General features: G+C 45.6%; 5 protein-coding genes and 1 long non-coding RNA gene across 10 annotated transcripts; 3 read left to right on the top strand and 3 right to left on the bottom strand.

Annotated features, from left to right (window-relative positions):
* The first annotated feature begins 2782 nt into the window (after window positions 1–2782).
* Window positions 2783–4554, top strand: LOC136192805 (tetratricopeptide repeat protein 4-like). Its single transcript, XM_065981520.1, has 9 exons — window positions 2783–2928; window positions 2985–3096; window positions 3156–3404; window positions 3509–3633; window positions 3686–3772; window positions 3824–4023; window positions 4074–4152; window positions 4199–4281; window positions 4334–4554. Exons 1-9 carry the CDS (start codon window positions 2857–2859, stop codon window positions 4440–4442), a joined length of 1116 nt encoding a protein of 371 aa, XP_065837592.1. The 5' UTR covers window positions 2783–2856; the 3' UTR covers window positions 4443–4554.
* On the bottom strand, window positions 4349–8905 carry LOC136192793 (anoctamin-4-like). Of its 3 annotated transcripts, none has more exons than XM_065981499.1 (28): window positions 8747–8905; window positions 8611–8688; window positions 8518–8563; window positions 8344–8468; window positions 8180–8278; window positions 7968–8110; window positions 7856–7913; window positions 7740–7791; window positions 7628–7683; window positions 7476–7520; window positions 7319–7427; window positions 7177–7267; window positions 6993–7116; window positions 6885–6945; window positions 6748–6830; window positions 6629–6691; window positions 6505–6579; window positions 6290–6448; window positions 6201–6237; window positions 6031–6142; window positions 5927–5981; window positions 5781–5878; window positions 5586–5725; window positions 5376–5528; window positions 5271–5323; window positions 4965–5215; window positions 4812–4914; window positions 4349–4754 (listed from the first exon to the last, which is right to left on the bottom strand). In XM_065981499.1, exons 1-28 carry the CDS (start codon window positions 8834–8836, stop codon window positions 4581–4583), a joined length of 2733 nt encoding a protein of 910 aa, XP_065837571.1. In that variant the 5' UTR covers window positions 8837–8905; the 3' UTR covers window positions 4349–4580. The 3 variants fall into 3 exon arrangements, with proteins under 3 accessions (XP_065837571.1, XP_065837572.1, XP_065837573.1); XM_065981500.1 differs by having other exon boundaries at window positions 8518–8551; XM_065981501.1 differs by lacking the exons at window positions 4349–4754; window positions 4812–4914; window positions 5271–5323 and having other exon boundaries at window positions 5051–5215; window positions 5324–5528.
* Window positions 8906–8997: 92 nt separating this feature from the next.
* Window positions 8998–13377, bottom strand: LOC136192794 (anoctamin-4-like). Of its 2 annotated transcripts, XM_065981503.1 has the most exons (27): window positions 13068–13377; window positions 12979–13022; window positions 12810–12843; window positions 12625–12749; window positions 12472–12570; window positions 12275–12417; window positions 12165–12222; window positions 12059–12110; window positions 11957–12012; window positions 11856–11906; window positions 11701–11809; window positions 11556–11643; window positions 11403–11499; window positions 11208–11351; window positions 11091–11153; window positions 10969–11043; window positions 10755–10913; window positions 10673–10709; window positions 10506–10617; window positions 10393–10447; window positions 10246–10343; window positions 10045–10184; window positions 9842–9994; window positions 9738–9790; window positions 9490–9683; window positions 9340–9430; window positions 8998–9283 (listed from the first exon to the last, which is right to left on the bottom strand). In XM_065981503.1, exons 1-27 carry the CDS (start codon window positions 13228–13230, stop codon window positions 9122–9124), a joined length of 2655 nt encoding a protein of 884 aa, XP_065837575.1. In that variant the 5' UTR covers window positions 13231–13377; the 3' UTR covers window positions 8998–9121. The 2 variants fall into 2 exon arrangements, with proteins under 2 accessions (XP_065837575.1, XP_065837574.1); XM_065981502.1 differs by having other exon boundaries at window positions 12979–13377.
* Window positions 13378–13599: 222 nt separating this feature from the next.
* Window positions 13600–19565, top strand: LOC136192791 (multiple epidermal growth factor-like domains protein 11). Its single transcript, XM_065981496.1, has 15 exons — window positions 13600–13845; window positions 14119–14217; window positions 14284–14387; window positions 14441–14536; window positions 14623–14872; window positions 14924–15047; window positions 15101–15237; window positions 15287–15810; window positions 15871–15949; window positions 16002–18272; window positions 18327–18619; window positions 18672–18785; window positions 18840–18995; window positions 19054–19147; window positions 19202–19565. The coding sequence occupies exons 1-15, from the start codon at window positions 13718–13720 to the stop codon at window positions 19287–19289; spliced, it is 4557 nt and encodes a 1518-aa protein (XP_065837568.1). The 5' UTR covers window positions 13600–13717; the 3' UTR covers window positions 19290–19565.
* LOC136192809 (uncharacterized) lies at window positions 19430–20161 on the bottom strand. Its single transcript, XR_010671242.1, has 3 exons — window positions 20033–20161; window positions 19797–19906; window positions 19430–19705 (listed from the first exon to the last, which is right to left on the bottom strand). It is a non-coding gene; the product is annotated as an uncharacterized lncRNA (long non-coding RNA).
* Window positions 20162–20207: 46 nt separating this feature from the next.
* Window positions 20208–23093, top strand: LOC136192803 (small ribosomal subunit protein uS9m-like). 2 transcript variants are annotated; one of them, XM_065981519.1, is made up of 15 exons: window positions 20208–20367; window positions 20416–21337; window positions 21391–21445; window positions 21504–21607; window positions 21657–21719; window positions 21775–21805; window positions 21854–21933; window positions 21993–22151; window positions 22198–22323; window positions 22376–22406; window positions 22462–22567; window positions 22622–22707; window positions 22759–22839; window positions 22893–22971; window positions 23022–23093. In XM_065981519.1, the coding sequence occupies exons 2-15, from the start codon at window positions 21170–21172 to the stop codon at window positions 23032–23034; spliced, it is 1182 nt and encodes a 393-aa protein (XP_065837591.1). In that variant the 5' UTR covers window positions 20208–20367; window positions 20416–21169; the 3' UTR covers window positions 23035–23093. The 2 variants fall into 2 exon arrangements, with proteins under 2 accessions (XP_065837591.1, XP_065837590.1); XM_065981518.1 differs by having other exon boundaries at window positions 20208–20909; window positions 20956–21337.
* Window positions 23094–23170: the final 77 nt, after the last annotated feature.

Below are 23170 nucleotides of genomic sequence, written 5' to 3'. Positions count from 1 at the left end.
TTACAAGGGACTGGCCAACTGTTCTTTCCTGTAGTAAATTACAGTGAAATTACAAGGGACTGGCCAATTGTTCTTTCCTGTAATAAATTACAGGAAAATTACAAGGGACTGGCCAACTGTTCTCTCTTGTAATAAATTACAGTGAAATTACAAGGGACTTGCCAATTGTTCTTTCCTGTAATAAATTACAGGAAAATTACAAGGGACTGGCCAACTGTTCTCTCCTATAATAAATTACAGAAAAATTACAAAGGAATGACCAAATGTTCTTTCCTGTAATAAATTAAAGAAAAATTACAAAGGAATGACCAAATGTTCTTTCCTGTAATAAATTAAAGAAAAATTACAAGGGACTGGCCAACTGTTCTCTCCTGTAATAAATTACAGAAAAATTACAAAAGGACTGGCCAACTGTTCTCTAGTGTAATAAATTACAGTGAAATTACAAGGGAATGACCAACTGTTTTCTCCTGTAATAAATTACAGTGAAATTACAAGGGACTGGCCAACTGTTCTCTACTGTAATAAATTAAAGAAAAATTACAAGGGACTGGCCAACTGTTCTCTCCTGTAATAAATTACAGAAAAATTACAAAGGGACTGGCCAACTGTTCTCTAGTGTAATAAATTACAGTGAAATTACAAGGGACTGGCCAACTGTTCTCTCCTGTAATAAATTACAGTGAAATTACAAGGGACTGGCCAACTGTTCTTTCCTGTAATAAATTACAGGAAAATTACAAGGGACTGGCCAACTGTTCTCTCCTGTAATAAATTACAGAAAAATTACAAGGGAATGACCAAATGTTCTCTCCTGTAATAAATTAAAGAAAAATTACAAGGGACTGGCCAACTGTTCTCTCCTGTAATAAATTACAGTGAAATTACAAGGGACTGGCCAACTGTTCTCTTCTGTAATAAATTACAGGAAAATTACAAGGGACTGGCCAACTGCTCTCTAGTGTAATAAATTACAGTGAAATTACAAGGGACTGGCCAACTGTTCTTTCCTGTAATAAATTACAGTGAAATTACAAGGGACTGGCCAACTGTTCTCTCCTGTAATAAATTACAGGAAAATTACAAGGGACTGGCCAACTGCTCTCTAGTGTAATAAATTACAGTGAAATTACAAGGGACTGGCCAACTGTTCTTTCCTGTAATAAATTACAGTGAAATTACAAGGGACTGGCCAATTGTTCTTTCTTGTAATAAATTAGAGGAAAATTACAAGGGACTGGCCAACTGTTCTCTCCTGTAATAAATTACAGACAAATTACAAGGGAATGACCAACTGCTCTCTAGTGTAATAAATTACAGGAAAATTACAAGGGACTGGCCAACTGTTCTCTCCTGTAATAAATTACAGAAAAATTACAAAGGGACTGCCCAACTGTTCTCTAGTGTAATAAATTACAGTGAAATTACAAGGAACTGGCCAATTGTTCTTTCCTGTAATAAATTACAGGAAAATTACAAGGGACTGGCCAACTGTTCTCTCCTGTAATAAATTACAGAAAAATTATAAGGGAATGACCAAATGTTCTCTCCTGTAATAAATTAAAGAAAAATTACAAGGGACTTGCCAACTGTTCTCTCCTGTAATAAATTACAGTGAAATTACAAGGGACTGGCCAACTGTTCTCTCCTGTAATAAATTACAGAAAAATTACAAGAGACTGGCCAACTGCTCTCTAGTGCAATAAATTACAATGAAATTACAAGGGACTGGCCAACTGTTCTTTCCTGTAATAAATTACAGGAAAATTACAAGGGACTGGCCAAGTGTTCTCTCCTATAATAAATTACAGGAAAATTACAAGGGAATGACCAAATGTTCTCTCCTGTAATAAATTAAAGAAAAATTACAAGGGACTGGCCAACTGTTCTCTCCTGTAATAAATTACAGAAAAATTACAAGGGAATGACCAAATGTTCTCTCCTGTAATAAATTAAAGAAAAATTACAAGGGACTGGCCAACAGTTCTCTCCTGTAATAAATTACAGTGAAATTACAAGGGACTGGCCAACTGTTCTCTCCTGTAATAAATTACAGGAAAATTACAAGGGACTGGCCAACTGTTCTCTAGTGTAATAAATTACAGTGAAATTACAAGGGACTGGCCAATTGTTCTTTCCTATAATAAATTACAGGAAAATTACAAGGGAATGACCAAATGTTCTCTCCTGTAATAAATTAAAGAAAAATTACAAGGGACTGGCCAACTGTTCTCTCCTGTAATAAATTACAGAAAAATTACAAGGGAATGACCTCCTGTAATAAATTACAGGAAAATTACAAGGGACTGGCCAACTGCTCTCTAGTGTAATAAATTACAGTGAAATTACAAGGGACTAGGAGCTATTTCAGCGAAGCTACAACGTTTTTTCGACTTTTTTTAACATTCCGGCGACCGTTTCTATGTCGATCGCTAGCGTAGGGTTCGCTTCGCGGTCCCGTATGTACTTTACTCGCTATAAGTACATACTGGCCTTCGCCCCCAAAGTACATTAATATATAGTCAGTCAGTCAGTCAGTCGGATTATGCACCGCCTTCACATAAACCTTACACCTCCAACAATTAGACAGAAACATTTTTGGACTACCCTCCGAGTCACTGTGGCGGCCCGGGTGCGATCTGGGTCTCTTGGGGACGGGTACCCAGGCCACACCAGCGGAGGTTCTCTGCTGATGTGGTGTGGGAATATTACAAAATACGCGCAGAACTATAAATAATTAATATGTAAACACAATTATACACCCGTCGAAGACGGGTACACGGCTAGTACAATATATAAATCATCGCGCGCGGAAAGTCGCAGCGACTCGCAGACGGAATACGCAACACCAGATAAATGGACTCTGGTGCGAGTAGTGGAACGACGGGACGATACAAGTATGGATTTAGTGAAGAAAACTGGGAAGAGGTGCCTCGTACGCGTTGCTCGACGATCCCTCCCCGGAACGCTTTCGCCTCGGTCAGGAAATGGAAAAGGTCCCGCTGTTCATGACCAAATCTCCAGAGACGATCGATCCAGACGAATCGCCGGCGTTGGCCGCAATGCAGGCGTTGAAATACGACAGTTCGGATGACGGTCCGTCGCTCCGCTCCTCCGAAACGATCGCGATCACGCGGCGACGTTTGCTCTCGTAGAAAAGACGGTCGTCGCCCTAAAGGAAGACGGAAACGAGTTTTTTCGAAGGAAGCTCTACGCTAAGGCCGTCGACGCGTACACGGCGGCTCTTAGAATGAAAAACGGGCGAGACGACGTCGAGCTGCAGGCGATCTTGTACGCGAATCGCGCCGCGGCCAACTTTCACTTGGAGAACTACGGCTCGTCGCTGTACGACGCCCAAGAGGCGTTGAAACACAAACCGGACCACGTCAAAGCGATAGCGCGAGGTAGATTTGATTTGATCACAAGGATGCGCATGCGTTTCCGTTCCTTGATCTAACAGAAATTCATATTTTTTAATTAATACGGGGTGGGTCTTCTGTGGTTTTAGCGGCTCAAGCATCTTTTCGTCTAAATCGATACAGGGAGGCAATAGAATGGTGTGACAAGGGATTGAGAGTAGATCCAGCGCACTCTGTTCTAATCGAGCTTTCTGCTAAAGCAGAAGGAAATCGGGTTGGTTCAGTGATGGCTTTGTTTTTGTGAGGCAACTTTGCTACGTCATTAGAAAAGAGACGATAAGGAGCGTCGCGTGAGAGCAGCAAGAGAGAAGCAGCGACGAAGAGCAGTGGAAACACTTCATCAAGAAATCAAAGCATGTTGATCACTGGTGGGTAACTCCAGACTGATGATTTCATTCTTGCAGAAAAGGGGAATTCAGTTGAAAGTTTCAGCCAACAAACAGACGGATAATGACGACGACGACAATGAAAATTCAGCAGACAAACCCAATCCAGAACATATGCCACGTATTGACTCTGAAGGATCAATGCACTGGCGTGTCCAATTTCTTTATCCTGAATATCAACAAAGCGATTGCATAGAGAATTTTCATGAAGACTCCCGGTGAGCTACCTGTACTCATCTACCTGCTTAGAAGAAGAGAAAATTCCTAGGTTTGCTGATCATTTAGAGGTCATGTTTCCTGGTGCCCCGTGGGACATCCAAAAGACATATCAACCAGAACTGATTAGGGTAACACCGCCCAAATTGACAACTTTCCATACCTATTTTACTCTAGATATACTTTTATGGTAAAGAGATGCAGAGCCTTGTAGGGGTGTCATCTGACAAAACGCTAAAAACTGTCCTATCTGATGCTCGGTAAGATCGCGCGTTTTCTTTCTTCCTTTGAAAAGAAAACGGAGAATTATAGATACGAAGTGCAAGATTACGTTCCAGAATTTCTGCTCATCAGCGAATCTTCGCCATACATGAAACATTTTCTGAAAGAGAACACAATTAGCAGACAGGACCTCACCTAGGAACACAATCTAACGAACTGCAGTTCGTGTATGCATGCGAGCAAGCAAGTACAGTAATCTAAAACAAAGAGCAGCAGAGCAACAAGTAGAGTGCGCACGTCTACATTTTTTTGTAACTTTCCTGCGTTAGCACGGGCTTCACACAGAATCTTCTTTGCGTCGCTTGTCCTGGAGTGCCGTCGCTTCGTTGAGCTCTCGTTCGCGCAGAGCCTGACGTCCCAGGAACTGCTCGCGCTCAATTTGACATTTCAGATGCGAAGGAACGTCTGGAATTAGCCAAGCCACAAATGCGCTGATCAGCAACACGAGGTGCTAGCAAGCAGGCAAGAATATCTCTCTAAGAAATTCAAGTGAGTTTCCATGATTTACCTCAAAAACAATGACAAAGGCTAGAGCAGCAGTCAAGTATTGAAAGTAGAACCTGGTGAGCTGATATTCTCCTGCTTCATTCAGCTCACGATATGTTTTGAATCTAAGCCAATACCATTGCCAACCTGGCTCCTACCAAGCTTAGTGACTTACCGACACATGAAACCTGTGAAACTGGGGTCGTCCGCTTTAGTGAACGAGTCTGTTGTCGCGTTCCATGTGACGTTCCTTGTTTCCAGATACGCCGAATTCACAATTGTGGAGCTTCCAACTGTATCGGCTGAAACGGGAAACGGGAGCAAGCTGTCATTTACAAATCCGTCAAGTTTTTCAGGTGCATTCCCCTTAGTGTACATATACAGCTCCCGAGGAATGAAATCAGACGTCACGGCGATGATGAAGGCCTGCAAAAAGGAGAGTTGATATAGAAGTCAACAAGCGTACCCTTGGACGCATTACGTTAGTAAAGACGGCAAACTTTGTTACACCGTCAAGAATGGAGTACCATATACCTGTGAGAAGTAGCAATGAGGCGTGGAAGCCGTCTGACAGATATGCACTTGCCAATATCCTGAGCTCGCTGAGAGACGGGACGTCGAAGAAGGGTGACAAACTTGTATGCGTCGAGACGAATTTCCAAGATGTTGTTCAGCAAGGCGAAGAGCGGAGCGAGAGGAAACGCCGACACGAAAATCGTGATGAAACCGAACTGAATGACTACGCGAGAACAGAACAAATGAAAACCCCGAGCGCACAACTGCTCTCTTTTCTCACTCATTTCCAAATACTCGGCAAAGAGTCCATACTGATTCAGATCAGCCAGATCCAAATCCTCTTCCCAGCGTGAAACTCCTTTGTTGTCTGTAAGATCCTCATCCTTTGTGTCACGACGTCGCCACCAGGCTTTGAAAAATCTACGAAAATGACGGGGCCGGTAATATTATGCAGCACCATAGTAACAGACATTACGGAAAGAAAAGCTCCATGGCGTTGTTCAGAACTTGTTTTCCGACCATGATAATAGCGAGCTGGATAGTCAATTCAATCATACAGCCACCAGTTCCGCACTAAAGGACCTGTCTAGAAACTCAAAGAAGAATCGTTCAATTTTGTACCTCTTCCATACGAAAGCCAAACGGCGTGTGATAATTGCCAGGATATCCATTGAATCTGAGAGCTGCTGTACAGATGGCCCTTTCTCTCTACAGAAGTTGCTTACTTTCCCTTGAAAAAGGCGATATAGAAAACCGAGGAGTAGTAGTTGACAAACTGAAAAAGAAACATTTTAAAGGTAAAATTGTCTTCAAATTCAGTCTGTGTTCGATGATTTTCTGTCAACGGAAAACCCGATCTAAAGAGAGTCGGAGTCATTTACAACGATTCGTATACCCCAATTCGTCAAAAACTCTGCAATCCGTTGATAAATCTGCAAAAGAACGAATCCCCCACTAAGAAACCAATAGAGCGCGGGGGCTAACTCTGTCCAAGATAGCAATTGCAATCAGTTGCAAGACAGCTGCAGTCAGAGAACTAAGAATGCTGGAATACGGACGCACAGTCGAGTTCTTGCTGGCCGTTGCAATGATTGCAACGCGATAAATAATTATCGCCAAGACAGCAGCAATGACAACGCACACCTGAACGTAAACAGCGTTTGACCCACCCCAACTGCACGCGACGTTTCCGTGCGAACCATGAAAATCATGATCACAATTCCCTGCGTTATTTTGGCATACGTCGTCGATGGAGGTATGTAACCTTCCAGTCGCTAAATCTTTCTTGAATACAACTTCTTTTGCTGGTTGCAAAAATCTTACCCCTGTAACAGGATTTTCTCGTTTTTCCGTGGCCACTGCCTCGAAAGCGGCTCTTGGTTGTTGCTATTATAAGAAAAACAATGCTTTACCGTCTCGGTTATCTATTGACTAGTATATACCTCTGTGTCCTCATAGCCCAAAACGTCCCATCGATAAGCCAGTGCAATTTCTTTGCGCTTCCAAAACTCCAAAAAGAACACCGCTATAGACAGCATATTACAAGTGACTACTTGTACGTATGATATGCTATCTGTACCCCATAAACACATGATGAAGGCAAAAGCAACCGTTGCTCGATTGTCAAACAGATAGGCTGCCTAAGAAAGAAGAAATAAATAGTTGTCTATCAGATGAAATGACCAACCCTGGCATAGTAGCAGGATTCACCAAGCTCGTAAAAATCACAAGATCCACTGCACAAAGGACACATGAGAAATCCATCGCTGAGTGGATCCGGATTAGATCGGGTGGTATTGCAAATCTCGTTGCTAGGCAAGAATAGAGCTATTATAATACATTTACCGTTGAGGTGGTAACTCGTCTCGTACGCTGGCGGATTGTTTCTGAACCCGCCCAGACCGATGAAAAACACCAGAAGGCCAATCAGGGATATCGGAATTAATGCCTGCGTGTAAAACCCTAAACACACAATGTCAAAAGTCAAAACTGGCAGCCATCACAGACGCCTACCAAGCCAACAGAAGTAAAGCCCAATTTTTTCTCCAAAGTAAGCACGAATATGATCCAATGGCTGGAATTTGTACCAGGCACCAAATCGACCCCAAACATTGCGCAGTTCCTAGGAGAAGAGCTTCGGCGTCAAAAAAGACATTTTATAGTGACATACGGAACGAGCATTCTGCGGCTCTTCTTCGGGCACATCGCGTCTTCCCTATCAGACAGAAGGCATCTCATTAGATTTTATTAGCAATGACATTGTGACATTAGGAACATTGACTGGGTCATCGGATGGACCTCCCAAGTATTTCAATACAGTACCTCGTGTAAGGGATAGGCCGCATCAAGAGACTTGTTTCCAATCAGACGTTCATAACCTTGCAAAACGTAAATAGCATACATACGCATAAGAAGTAGCGACCCTTCCACATACCGACTTTTGTGTTGTCATTGCTGTAGGAAGTGCGGACAAGAGCGTGTTGGACCTACCGCAAACGCGTGGACCAGCAACTATATATTTTGGACTCCCCGCAGCACACGCTCACATACCATTCGACTACGCAAGGCCGGACTGAAAAAATTGTCTTGATCGTCGATGTTAAGAAATCTAAATAAAAGCGAGCGCGTCAGACGGTGCATGCCACGCGCGCGCGTTCCGCACTTCTCGGGATGACCCTTGTTGAATGGAAGAGTAATGTATTCCTGCACGGGCTCCAAACCGTGGCACATCGGCGATCGCACGCTGCAGCAATTGAGTTTCTCCGACGTGCGATCCCACCACGAATGTCTGACGTAGTTGTTTTCCTGTGGCGCGGAAGGCGAAGCGATTGTGTGAGGAGGAAGCTAGCCGAGTGATGAAGCGCTTATACGTACCTCGACAGGCATTTTTATGAACAGCTGTTCCGCTACGCGAGCCAGAAAGGTCCACGGCGCGTGAATTTTGACGAAGATCGTCTTCTTGTCGAACGAATCCTAAGGGGAACGTCGGTGTCATGTGGGGGCGTGGAGCGTGTTTCGAATTTTTTTCCATCACGTACCCGATCTTCTTCGAGTTCGAGACCTTCCGTCTCGAGCCGACCGAAAAACCTCTTACGCTTGCGCTCGCGCTTCTCGCGCCACTCTTCCGTCTCGTCCTCGTAGATTTGGTAAGCGAGAACGAAGTCTACACGTACAGTCCAAACAAAGCCGCGCGCGAACTCGATCTTTCCCACCGATTCGCCTCTTTCCGTCGTTCAAAAACAGCGTCTGAATAATCGACTGTCGCGGGCGCAGTAGAATTTAGAAGCTGCAAGACCGTATACTACCTGCTTTTGCTCTCCTTTGTTTTCATGTAAGGGGGTCTTCTCCGAATCGCCGTCGCGTCCGCTTTCGTCGTTGTTTCCCTGCCATTTCGCATCATTTGGAATCGGGTCGACGCCGACAACGCTACAGTTCACCTACAGATTGAGGAGCCCCGATGACGGCGAGCGGCACCGGCTGCTCCTCCGCCGCTAGCGCTTCGAATCCAATGGCCGTTTCTCCTCCAGACATCTTTTCACGCTCTAGATCTACGTCAAAGAGAGCAGAACTATAAATGTAGGTGCGGCGGGAACCGACACTTCAGCGCTATCAATAGGCGGAGCTTAGGGAACAACATACTTTGCCAGCCAATGGACGCCGCCAATCCTAATTACGCCTATGACGGGCGAAGAAAAATTTTTAAAAATTTAGTGCACCACAATCATTCAACCAACTATTACAAGAAAAGTGCTTCCAAAAATGCACGCAACAAATACACACACTGAGTCATGATGAAAAGCGTCATTGGAATGCTCGTCAAATTTTCGACGTGACTGTGCCGCTATCGATCTGCTCTACTTCGCGCTCGCGCAGAGCAATCTTTCCAAGGTACTGTTCTCGTTTCATCTGATTTTGCAAGTCGCCAGGAATGTCAGGAATGATCCATGAGATGAAGGCAACAAGACCAAAGATCACATGCTATAAAAGGCATTGTAAGTCAAAAGGCGGAGGGGCCAGAGTAAAAGTCGTCCTACTTCAAAAACGATGACAAACGCCAATGCAATAGTCAGATACCTGTAATAGAAAAGGGTATAATCTCCGTTCTCCTGCCGATAACCAAAATAGCTGAAAGGAGTTTCAATCAATTGATGGATTGATTTGATGTAAAAATACATGTGCAGTACCGGCAGAATTCGTGTGTGTATTCCGTCTCACTGCCGTTTTTAAAATAATCACTAGGATTGGGCGGATTATTCAAACTGGACACATTCGCTTTAGCGAGGGAGTAGTCAACATAATTGTCCAGAGTCTTATTTCCTATTTCATAGTAGTACAAAATCCTAGGCAAAAATTCAGAAGTAAGGGCAATGATGAAGGCCTGAATTGGTGAAAAATGATTAAGAAAACGAGAGCCAAGAGGACGACGACTCACGTTGGTAATGACAGAAAACTTCGCAATGCCTTCGAGGATTGAGTACCATATGCCTAAAATGTCACTGTAAAAAATGTATCGTAATTTGTCATCTGAAGACTTGCCAATATCTTGTGCTCGTTGAGCAACGGGACGACGAAGGAACGTCACGAATTTCTTCCCATCCAAGCGAATTTCCAATATGTTGTTTAGCAGAGCAAACAACGGAGCCAGTGGAAAGGCGGCAACAAAAATCGTTATGAAACCATATTGAATGACTAAGGTAGGAATTGATACGATGAGTCAATCTTTTTTACGTTTACTGTACCCATTTCCAAGTATTCGGCAAATAGACCGTACGGACTCAAATCGGCCAAGTCCAAGTCCTCTTCCCAGCGTGAAATTGTTTTGTTGTCCGTCAGGTCGTCGTCCTTTGAGTCACGACGGCGCCACCAGCCTTTCAGCCAACTGAAGAAAAAAATCAAAGGCTTTTGAGAGCTAGATGTGGTGAACTGAGTAACTAACTAACGGGAGCACTATCTCCATGAAGTTGTTCAATATTTGCTTTCCAACCATGATGATGCCGAGCTGCTGAGTCAATTCAATCATGCAGCCTCCTGAACCACACTAAAAGTGATGATTAGGAAGGCAGACAAGAAGAAGCTGAAAATGATACCTCATCGAGACGAGCTCCAAATGGTTGATTGTAATGCCCAGGATATCCGGCGAACCTAGAACACAAAAAAATTGTCCAGGCTGTCATGACGTAGACTCAGTGTGCCGGCATACTTTCCCTTGAAGAAGGCAATGTAAAACACAGACGAATAGTAGTTGACGCATTGAAAGAGGAACATTTTAAACGTAAAATGATCATCAAATTCCGTCTGCGTTCGATGGTTTTCTAAAAAAGGCGTTTACATATAATCATAGTGCTCTGACGTGTGAAGTCTCCATACCCCAATGAGTCAACTTCTCCGCTATTCTTTGATAGACCTAAAAATCTGAGTCAAGTCATTAATCTATTAATTAGCAACGTACAAAATTCATAAAGGCAATGGCAATCAACTGAATTGTGGCCGCCGTAATAGTGCCAAAGATACTTGAGTACGGACGTATTGACTTGGTACGATTGAAAACGGCCACGATTGAAAGCCGATAGATAATGACGGCCAAGACGATGCCGACGACAAGGCAAATCTAAAAGGAGAATTTTATTAATCCGAGTGATTGTCCAGCAAAAGCAACTGCATACTAAAAGGAGCACTAAAAGCATAGTGTTCACAAGTTTGCCGCACTTGGTGGTCTGAGATACGTGTCCTTCTAATTTCTAAAAGTGCCTAGGTCAATTAGGTGAATTGTTTGTCAATGACATACGTCAGTGACTGGATTGACTTTCTTTTCCTTAGCTCGTGCTTCAAAAGCCGCTCGAGGCCTTTCCTAGCAAAAGACGTTGTACTAAGGAATCGTGAATTCAAACAACGACGTCTTTACCTCCAAATCCTCGAAACCGTAGACGTCCCAGCGAACTGCCAGTGACACTTCCCGTCTTTTCCAAAACTCCAGAAAGAAAATTGACCAAAGGCACATGATAACGGTAAAAATGACGGTGAACGTATTGTCAAAGAGTGAAGCTGCCTGTGAAAGCATAGTATCTCGGCTTAGATAGCACGCAAGACTTCTACTGACCTTAGCATAGTAACAGGTTTCGTTCAAGTAATAGAAGTCGCAAGACGTGTCGCAGGGAGGACACATAAAGAAACTGGTCTCGTTGCAATACTGATCTCTGAAAGAAAAAGACAAAGATTGATCAAATTGCCGAGAAGAGCGCGTCGCCCATACGCCGGCGGAGAATTAAGGTTTGACAGTCCAATGAGAAATGCAATGAGGCCAATGATAGTCACTGGAATAAGCCACTGAGTATAGAAACCTGCAAAAAATCACAACACAATAAACCGTCAATAATTTACAAATCGTAAGATAGTACCAAGCCAACAAAAATAGATTCCCACTTTTTCTCCAAAGTAGGCTCGGATGTGATCCAAAGGTTGCGTCTTGAACATGGCACCCCATCTTCCCCAAGACGCACGCAATCTCTGCGTACACAATCGAGACAATCCTCGGATTATCAAGCACACCTACTGAGCGATCGTTCTCTTGATCGTTTTCTTCTTCATTCAGTACGGCCCTTCCCTTCAATAGGTTCATGACGGTACAAAGTGACTGACTATTTATTTTCCTACTGAATGCAAAGGATATGCCGCTTCAAAGGTCTTGTTTTCGATCAAGCGTTCATATCCTAAGACGTTGTGACAGAATTTCAAATCACGAGCTATCATACGTACCAACTTTGGGCTGATCATCAGAATAGGGAGTTCTAAGGAGAATGTCGTGAACCTGATAGAGAAATATCCCTTGACTTTTCGTTTCCTCAAAACACTACCAATTTACTATCAGGCTTCTTTGAGCCGGAGAGAAAAAATTCTCCCTATCTTCAACTCCGCGAAATCTAAATTGCACAAAATAAATTCTCTACGAGCAAGCCAACGATTACTCCTCACTTTGACTCGCTGCCCTTGTTGAAAGTCAACGTGATGTGGCGCTGAATTTCTCCCATCCCGTGATTGAAAGGACTTTTCAAGCTGCAGCAATTCAACTTTTCTTTAGTCCTTTCCCACCACGAATGGGTCACATAATTGTTCTCCTATATACACTACGCTAGTTTTCGTAATTTCAATTTAAAATCAAACCGACCTACCTCGACAGGCATTTTGAGACCTAGCTGTTCGGCTTCGCGCACCAAAACCGTCCAAGGAGCGTGCAGTTTGATGAAGATCGACTTGCCATCAAACGATTGCTGCAGTTTGAATTCTTTTTATGCAGAGTCACAATTGAACAAAAAAAATTGTACTTTGTCTTCTTCCCATTTCAAGCCTTCCTTGACAAGTCGTTCAATGAACTTGTGCCTCTTTTGCCGGCGCTTTTCTCTCCACTCCTCCGGCTTATCCTCGTACTCTTGATAAACCAGTACAAAGTCTAGGGAAAAGAGAGCGAGATCTGATCGGTTCACACAGTAAAGCATGCAGCTAGACTAACCGATTCGGCGCTTTCCATCTTCAAAGAAAAGCGTCTACGTGGAAACGGAAGCTTAGTCTACGATGCGTGTGGAGGAGGACAGGGTCCGCGCATTCCGCGGTACCAGGCCGAGCGGACCCCACCGAGTCTACAATTGCATGTACTGTATCATGCATTGACCTACGCGCACCTGTCTCGATCCTCCGCTCGCGCCTGTTGAATCATAATCTTTAGCTGAAGCAGAGCTTAGCAATGTCCGTTCCGAATCTTCTGTATAACCGGTTTCTTCGACGACGCCGTCGCCTTTGTCTGCGTAGCCTCCGCCGTCTGTCTCAGGATAATCGTAGCCACCGGCGGCGGGCGTGTCCACGTAGCCTGGGAGCGCGTCGCCCGTCTTCACTTCCATTGCCACGCCTTCGAATCCTATTGCTGTGTCGGTCATTTTTCAGGGAAGCAATACGTCGCAGAGCAGATAGGCTCGTAACTTCTGCAAAATGTACGCCCCTGCGACTGCAGCCCGGATTGTCGTGGCCACACCCTTTGGTGCTACCCCCACGCTAGACTTAGAAAATTGCCAGTCTTCCAACAGCTAAGCTTTCCAACAGCCATAGTGAATGCTAGATTACTTGTAGCAGAAAAAAAGCAATCATATGCCTGGGGTCAAAGTCAAGTCTCGCTGTCTGGCTGTTTCCCCTAGCGTGCCTAAAATAAACCATCGAAACTTATGCAGTAGCTCCTGCTAATTTAGTGCCGCCTCTAGAAGTTTCCCGCGCCTGGGCGGAGCCTAAAGTGCGTCATTTGCCATTCCCTGTACACGTGCTCTCTATCTTGGCTCCTTGCCCACGGATGCTTTGCCTGAGTGGCGCGGAAGATTGGATGCGTAGTATATCGAACGCTTGGACCCTCTGGACAAGACATACAACAAACCAATGAAGGATCGACACTCGCTTTACTATGCCGATCGTCTCGTCCAGACGGCGGCCTTCCTTCTTCTCGCGTGCGCGTCATCAGAAGGCGTATCAGTCGGAGCGCCAAACGTGTGCGCGTACGCAGCGACGTAAGAACTCGAACGAGTCGCTCGTTTTCTGGCATGATCGCGAACGGAAAGCGAGTGGCGTGACGACCGTTTGTGTGTTCACGCCGCCCGCATTGTTTGCATAGTTATTAGGTCATGAGAAGCACCGCCCTTATACTGCGTACTCTGACATACACGCGATCGTTTCCCCTACTACTACTGCGCAGTTAGCAGCATCAAGCCGTGAAGTAGCACCTGACCCCGGACGTTCTCTTTCCCACGTTCTACTTTCTCTTTTCTATTTTTTTTGGAAAGGCGCCAGACGAGTTACGCGGTGTCGACTGTCGTTTCGTATGCGGACACATATAAGACGAGTTGCGGATTTTTGGGCTGGTCAAGATGTACTCGTTACAGGTGACGCATTCGCGCGTCGTTGCGGTTCGCCGTGGGCATATTTACGTTCCTCTTTCCCCTTATTAGACGAGCGTATAGAAGAGAAATCAAGACGTTGTACAAAACGACGTATTTTACTGCCTACCAATGCTGTAGCGGTTGGCGGGAAATGAATGGACAATGCATTATACGTGAGAGGAGGAAGCGCGTACATATAGGGCCTTTCTTTATTTATTTCGTGCAGCTATATGTAACCAAGCGTGTCAAAACGGAGGCGCATGTATAAAACCCAGCACTTGCTCATGTGCATCTGGCTGGGGAGGACCTACGTGCAGTGTCGGTAAGATTGTGTTGTTACTGACACAACCATATCGCCAAACCGCATGGTTACATATTTATCTTTTCTAATGTTTTCTCTTTCCGTAGCCTGTGTCCACTCGTATGGACCTGGCTGCACTCTCCCGTGTAGCTGTGTCAATCACGGACAGTGTAGTCGATACACGGGAGTGTGCACGTGTACTGCTCCAGGATTTTTTGGTATTTACTGCGAACGATCGTGCAATTTTGGATTTTACGGCGTGAATTGCGCGAAAAAGTGCGACTACTGCACTAATGGAGCTGGCTGCGATTCAATCACCGGATCGTGTCAGTGTTTAGCCGGTTACAAAGGAACATAGTAAAGAATGCCATCTTGTTTATATATTTTGATATATCGTTGTTTCTAAAGTTGTCAGGAAACGTGCTTGCCTGGCACGTATGGTCCTGGCTGTACAAAGTCGTGTGCCTGCAAAAATTCTCGCGGGGCCTGCGATAGCAAAACGGGCGTGTGTCCATGCCTACCTGGATGGAAGGTAAAGAGGTTGCGTGAGAACGTAATTGAGTGCGACGTTAATCGCGTTTGAAGGGAAATCTATGTAACGTTAAATGCGACGCTGGATCATTTGGCCAGGATTGCTCGAGTGCGTGCACGTGTCTCAACGGAGCGACGTGTGACCACGTTACAGGAGATTGTACGTGTGCTCCGGGTTTTGAAGGGAAAAGGTGAATTTAGATCATTCAAAGTCGCAATTAGAAGCAAGACGTCTTTTAGATGTGAAAATCCCTGTCAGTCTGGCCGTTATGGATTGAATTGTCAAGGCACCTGCAGATGCCAAAATAACGCCACGTGTTCTCACACCGACGGCTCTTGCTATTGCACAGCTGGATGGAGAGGAGAACTATGTGACCAGCAGTGTGCAAACAATATGTTTGGCCAAAACTGTCTATCATCCTGCACATGCCAAAATAACGCCACGTGCAATCCGTTCACAGGCAACTGCAAGTGTCCAGCTGGCTTCAGAGGTAACGATTGTCAGCTGGGATGCTCGTCGGGAACGTATGGTCCTCACTGTACGTCAAAGTGCTCGTGTCATCGAAATGCAGCTTGTTCTCCTATTGACGGGACCTGTGATTGTCCTGCTGGGTATATGGGCTATTGCAATCAGACGTGTCCGGCAAACTTTTATGGATACCAGTGTGCCAAGTCATGTCAGTGCCGTAATGGAGGCATCTGTAATCCCGTCAATGGAACCTGTTCGTGCATCGGATTCTGGGTGGGAAAGTATTGCGAGAAACGTAAGGAGGATGTTTATATATGTTAGTGCCGTTTCTTAATACTATTGTTGGTGCATGTAGCTTGTCCTGATTGGACGTATGATCCTTATAATAGTGGCTGTTCAAAGAAGTGCAACTGCCTTAGAAATCAATCTAGAAGGTACGTGAAGTGCATGACAGGCTAATTGTCTTATTGCAATATCTTTCTCCAGCTGTGATGGTATGAGCGGACGTTGCTGGTGCGCTATTGGCTGGGCAGGAGAACACTGCCAATATCCCTGTCCAGATTACACGTATGGCTTGGACTGCGAATCTAAGTGTAAGTGCCAAAACAATGCTCATTGTGATCCTGTTGATGGAACTTGCACGTGCGCCAATGGATACAATGGCACATTGTGTGAAAATCAGTGCCCTGCGGGAACGTATGGAAAACTGTGTAAGTTCAAGTGCTCCTGTGTCAACAATGGGCGATGCTCGCACGTCGACGGTAAGTGTCATTGTCCAGCTGGATGGAAAGGAAAAATTTGTTCAGAAAGATGCTCCAACTCTACATATGGAAAACACTGTCAAGAAACTTGTAAATGTCAAAACGGAGCAACGTGCAATCCGGTCAATGGAAGCTGCACATGTACAGATGGCTACAAAGGAGCAACGTGTGAATCTACGTGCTCCGAAGGCACGTATGGACCACGCTGCTCAAAGACTTGTGATTGCGTCAATGCACGCTCGTGTGATCACGTAACGGGAAAATGCTCCTGTCTTCCTGGCTGGAAGGGTAAGCGTTGTCACAAGATGTGCAGTCTGGGAAAGTACGGGCAGGATTGTCTACACAGCTGCCTGTGCGAGAACGATGCGATGTGCAATCCAATCAACGGGTCTTGTGTCTGCACGACCGGGTGGATTGGAACGTACTGCAATGAGACGTGTCCAGATCGAACCTACGGCTACCAATGTCGGAAAACGTGCAATTCATCGTGCCCCGAGGGTCACTGCTATGCAGACACTGGCCGTTGCTCTTGTCCTAAAGGATTTGCTAGGCCCAACTGCAACGAGACGTGCTCACCGAGACGCTACGGATTTCTGTGTCGTCCGTGTCTGTGTCAAAACGGCGCAGCTTGTGAGCCCTTTAATGGAACGTGTAGTTGTTCAGCAGGATACTTGGGGACTCACTGCGAGAAGAGGTGTCCTGCCGGTTATTACGGACAAAATTGCACTTCCCGGTGCTTAGACCGCCAGTGCAAGTTTCCCTCCTGTAACCACGTCACCGGAAAGTGCGTGTGTCCTTCAGGATGGACGGGAGACTATTGTGACATAAGATGCCCTAATGGATCGTATGGGCCCGACTGCGTTCACAAGTGCGAATGTTTGAACACTTCAACGTCGTCAATTTGCGATCGCGAGACCGGTCAATGCCCTTGTCGAGATGGCTATACCGGACGTGATTGCCGATCCAAGTGTCTCCAGGGATACTATGGAAAAGAATGCAAATCTTCGTGTACCTGCGAGGTGGACTCAACGTGGGCGTGCGATCACGTTAACGGGACGTGCAGCTGTCGTCCTGGCTATGCTGGTGATAACTGCGAGAAAAAGTGTCCGCCGGGAACGTTTGGCGCTAATTGTTCGAAATCATGCAGCACGTGTAATCGAGACAATACCGAAAGCCAGGTGTGCAATCCCTTCGATGGAGCGTGTTTGTGCAGACCTGGATATAAAGATGGAAACTGCGACGAGATGTGTAATAAGGGAGACTACGGGCTCCACTGCGCCCTGGAGTGCACCTGTGACCGATCTCACACTAAGGACTGTTCACGAGCTGAAGGAATCTGCGAATGCCAGCCAGGCTATATAGGAGCTAATTGCGACCGACGTTGCCCGGTTGGTTACTATGGAGATGGGTGCAAGTTAGAATGCAAGTGTAATATTGCCGGACTTGCTGGATGCAGTCCAGCAAGCGGAGAATGCAAGTGTAAACCTGGTTGGTTGGGGGACAGGTGCGAGGATAGATGCCCTGAAAGAACGTATGGAGAGAAGTGCAAAGAATGCGACTGCCACTGGGCATCTGATGGCTCTTCCACGCACGCCAAAGACTGCCTTCTTTCAAACGGAACCTGCATTTGTTTTGACAATTTTGTCGGGAAACGATGCGAGGGCCTCGTCTCCGGTTCTTTCCAGGAAGACACTGGTCTTGGTATATGGCTGTACGTTATCATAGGCGTGCCGTCCTTCGTTGTTTTGGCCGTCGTCATCATTTTGGTTGTCTGCTGCTGTTGCGTGCGGAAAAAGAAAGCGTCGGACACCTACGCTCCCCAATCGCAACGAGAGACAGTGACGTTTCATAAAGATAAAAAGAACGAATATGAATATGCGACGGTTAGCACGGGTAGCACATCGATTAACAAAGGCGAGCCCGAGGTGATTTATGAGCAACTCAGGGATATTCCACCGTTACCATTACCGCCGTCACTGGCCACCGGCTCTGACGAGTAAGAGTCCACTAGTATTAGAACCTATTAGTTTCTATTCCTTTCCTTTCGCAGTTCGGAATTGTCGCGGAACCCCGTGTACCAGTCTCGCAACGCCGGCGTCCGCGACTCCCCAGACGTGCCGACCGTTACAAGCAACCCCACGTACGGCTTTGTCCAGCGAGTTTCAACCGGTGACGGAGGGTACGAAATGGTTGTTGTCGACCGAGAACGAGTGGAGTCGGTAGCGAGCGAGGACGATGTCGCTAGTCCAGCGGATAACCGTGGCCGACAGCAGCAGCAGTTAGAGCAACAAGGTGGAATGTACAACACGCTCAGTCGCGAAACTTCTCTTGAAGAAGGCGTCGGTAGGATTTTGATATGTGTACTCAATGTTCTTTTTTTCTACCACGTCTTTAGAATTGACCAATCCCGGTTATAATTTCTTACTCCATTCTGATTCTCCAAGCATCCGGAAGAAATTGGCTACGAGAGCAAGAGAACTGGACGTCATCAAAGAGCAGCCATCCGCCTGTGAGTCTTATATCCTATTTGCAGCTTTCACAAGTTCACTATCTGCTCGCTTAGGCAATGACACAGACGAAGGCGATTACCTCGCACCGGTGTCAGAGTACGATCGCATTGGCGGCGATACCCCTGCTTTTCCTTTGCCTCGAGAGGAGGAGACTGAGGAAACAGGCTACTCAACAGTTGAACCGAGGTCAACTCAGCCGAAGGCTAAACGTAAATGATTGGTCCAACGGGTTTTTTACTGAATGGTTATCATATGTTTCTGTTGCAGCTGATGATGCTGAACCGACGTATGAAGTTTCTGCCGGCAATAATTATGATACTCTTGATCCGAGTAGCCGAAGTAGTAGGAAGCCAGTACCACCGTAAGTTACAGTACAGATTGCCCCTTACACGCGTTTTGATATATGTCCACACAGCTACAGCCTGGTAGACAAGTCGAAAAAGACGACGACGAAGAAGAAGAAAAACAAGAACACGGAAGCAGAGGATGAACTCGGTACGTGAGTGGGCTTACTACTGCATGCCGCCGCTTTGGTTCAAGTACAAGTAGGCCTCTTATTTAATTTGATTGTTTTTTTGGAATGTCTGTAACCCTATTCTGCTGCGTACGTTTATGAATAAGTACTGTTTGGATTCTTGCTATGGAGACTGTACAGAAAAAAAGTCCGTAATCAGTAGCTGTTTCTAATTTTTTAATGTTTTTGTCTACACGTAGAAAGGTATTTCGCGCACAGTCTGTTTCTAAAATTTAGCAAAAATTATTTATTGGTTTGCCTTGTACTTTTCTTCGCGGCGCGCTAAGGTCACCGGGCTGTTTCGCGAATCGGCGTCCGTCGATCTCCAGCGTTTCGCGAGACCTTTTAGGCCTACCTGGTGGGCTTGTTTAGTGTTTTGGAGCGATAGATTCGTGCTGATTTGCGCTAAACATCGAAGAAGACACCCGCGACCAGTTTCATCCCTTCGAAATTCGATCGATCGAAGCACGCAGCTTCAATCGCTTTTATACCGTACCTCGATCTTAGACAAAACTACCGGCACGTCCTTGTCTTCTTGTCGCCTTCTTGTCGTTTCCAGTAGCGAGGAAATACGAACTTTCACAAGCGCAGGCGAATGGGAAGACCCTGTAGAGAGAAATACTGCGTCTAAACGTTAGATTCCTCTTCAGAATACGAAAAGCGTAATAGAGTAGACCATCGACCACGAGGAGCCGCCATTATTTTAGCGCCAAAATCGGTCACGTACGATACCGTAAAGAGCACGTGGAAAATTGGCGCAAGTTTTCTCGACGAACCAGCGACTCGTTGCCCCGGTGAATTGAAGACAATGCCGTCACCAACGGATATTGCATCAGCTTTCGTATAAAAGCCGCTGCGCGCTGCGCACAACTTCAGTTCTGGTTAGGTGGGGAAAGCCTAAAGGGCGGAACCCTGGAGGTCGTCGGCGTTGGGAAAGCCATGGTCATGTCAACATCAAAACGTGCTCAGCCGGTTGCCAATCCTTGCTGAAGCTGTAAGGTGCAGTGGATGAGCGTCGCGCGAGTTCTTCTCGTGGCGCGCGATTGGCACTGGGAAAGTCATAAAAGGTCCGTTGGATTTCATATATTGAGAAAAACAGTATAAGAGAAGAACAGAGAGACAGGGAACAACAGCAAAGGACGAAAAACGTGGGATGGCTTGGGTCGCGAAGTCTGGCGTCCGCGTTATACCGAGTTGGCGTCAGGCTCAGATCAGTTCACTTTCCCGCCAAAGAAACGTGTGGGGGGCCCAGTGTCTCGTGGCTGTTTCTCACTCGGCTTAGTGACCTATAGCCTAAGATGACCTGACTTCCCAGACCAAATTCAAAGCACGTACAAGTTGACCTCTGGCTGTGTGTGGACTCACGTTCGGCGCCTTCCCTCAACCCGGTAGTCCCGCTTCCTCTCAAGCGAAGGACTATGGCCCCATGGGTCACGGTGCAACGAGGTCGGGGGGACGGTGTGGGAGAGCCGTTCTCGATCCTAGGCCGCACCGTCGTGGTTGAGCCTATGATTCCACGGCTCGCTCTCAATCATTTTTGGGCTACAAAGCGTTCGAACCTCCACGCGGTGTAGCCTGGATTGCGCCAATACGAACGCAGGACAAAAAGGTACGTACACGGATAGATCGAACAGAAATTGTCTCTTTTCTTTTAGGTTTTATTGCGTGAAGGAGCTTCGGAACAATTTCAAGATGGACGCATGTACGTGTACAGACCGCTGCATGATTTTTGAATGGTTTATGCATGTATGCACGATCTGTCGAGTTTCTGCGAACGCATAAAGCATACAGTTCTCGGCGACCCGCCGCGAGTCGGCGTTTGTCATTCTAACGCGCGTTGTATTCCACCGACGACGACGATCGAGCACGATGCCAGTGTTTCTTCGCGTATTCTCGTCTTCTCCGTCATTAGTCTGCAATTTTTCCACGGGTCTGCGCGAAGCACTGAAGTTTTCAACGGTTTTTTCGAAAAGCGTACGACGTTTCAGCCGTTTGCGAGAAGACGAATCGTCAACGAGCGCCGAGAACAAGCCAGACGTACGGAAGTCTTTACGGAATTCGATTTTTCGACCTGATTGATACTCGTGCAGGCGCAAAAACCGACACTAGACGATCGTCTCCAACGGGACCTGCTCTTAGCGAGCAGTAAGAAAAACCATTTGTGTAGTACGATCGTGCATGCATTCGTTGTGTCTTCTACCAGACGAATTTATGAGGAGAGAAGTCGAATTTTACTACCAAGGTCGTCGACGACTCGCTAAAATGATGGGCATTAATCCAGATTTGATGACTGACAAAGAACTTGAAGTAAGTCGACTTCTGGTTTAGCATTCAGCACTTTGCAATGAGAAACTAGGATGCAATTAAGTATCTATTGCCTACCAGTTTGTATGCCAAGGATGCTAGGCCTACAATGAAGGCAAGCGTAACGTCACTGTCCTCTCAGAATATTAAATTAAATTATATTGCTTTAGCATCCTTTTGAAGTGTTTCCTAAAAGAAAAGGTTTTGACACCGCATTGCCTGTGCTGTGGATCAATTTTTTCTCTATAGAAGCTTTGTTTGGTCCTGATGGTCGACCCAAAGCAGCAGGATTCTATACTGGATCGCCCGCTTATCAAGATTTTATTTATGTATGGGACGGTGATTGTTGTGTCTAGAAGTGTTGTGAGGAGGGATGCGTTTTTTTCAGGATCTCAATAAGCAGCAGAGTCTAATTGAGAAAGCAAGCCAGAGAGAAAACAAAACTGACAGCGTGAGTGCGTTTGAGGCGAGCGAGGATGGCCCATGCCGTTGGCTGACTAAGGAGGAATTGGAGAGCAAACTTGGCGAGAATATAAGCGAGAAACAAGTACTACACTCTGTTCAAATAAAGATATCAGTAACGTCTTTTGCAGTATGAAGTCGCTCTGAAGAGATTGTCTTATATTGCTTCATTGCCGCACTCCGTCAAGTTCAAAGATTTTTTTGGTGATTTTCGGAAAGCAGTTCCTCGTCCTAGTCATCACGCGAAAGAAAAGAAGGTACAGTGTGAAAATAGGCAGCTCAGTCTCATACCAAGGCATTTATTTGTAGGTTGACTATCTTGGTCGAGCATATGGAACCGGTAATTGCTTAGATTTCTAAATGGTCAAATCCAATATCTCTTTTTTTCCAAAAAGGCAAGCGGAAATGTTCAGTAGCTCGAGTTTGGGTGAGTAGAGGCTGCGGACAAATTCAAATAAATGGCACACAATTTCTTGACTACTTCACAAGGCTCGAAGATCGGTTTGTTTTTAGAGTAAATTGTTATTTTGTGTTGTAATATCAGCTGTACTGCAGGCAGCAAGTGATGTATCCTTTCATCGTGACGAACACTCTTTTAATGTATGACGTCAAGGCTGTTATAGAAGGCGGAGGGCCGTCAGGTAAACTATTATGTATCTACAAGCTGCAGGCATGATGAAAATCAACTCTAGGCCAAACTGGAGCCTTACGACATGGAATTAGCAGAGCATTACTCAACTTTTCTGATTCCTACGGTCCTATTTTAGAGAAAGGTTACGTTTATATTTGGGAGCGCATTTGTTCACAGCTAATATTATTTTTGTAGAGGGTCTTCTTATCAGAGATCCGAGAATGGTTGAACGAAAGAAAGCAGGGCAGAAAAAAGCAAGAAAGAAATTCACATGGTACAAGAGCGAAATTCTAATCTTTATATTTTTGAAATAATATTTTGTAGGGTGAAACGTTGATTGTCAACTAACGCGTAAATGTAAATGAATGATCTGATAAATATTTTACGGGACAACGATTGCTTCGAGGCTCCCGTACGCGAATGTTTCTCTACTGGTACACTGTGTCGAGTTTTCAGCGTTTCTGGGATTTTCT

The sequence above is a fragment of the Oscarella lobularis genome, chromosome 11 (assembly GCF_947507565.1).
Source record: "Oscarella lobularis chromosome 11, ooOscLobu1.1, whole genome shotgun sequence".
NCBI lineage: Eukaryota > Metazoa > Porifera > Homoscleromorpha > Homosclerophorida > Oscarellidae > Oscarella > Oscarella lobularis.
Note: the sequence above shows the minus strand (reverse complement) of the source record. Positions and strands in the feature narration are given on the sequence as shown.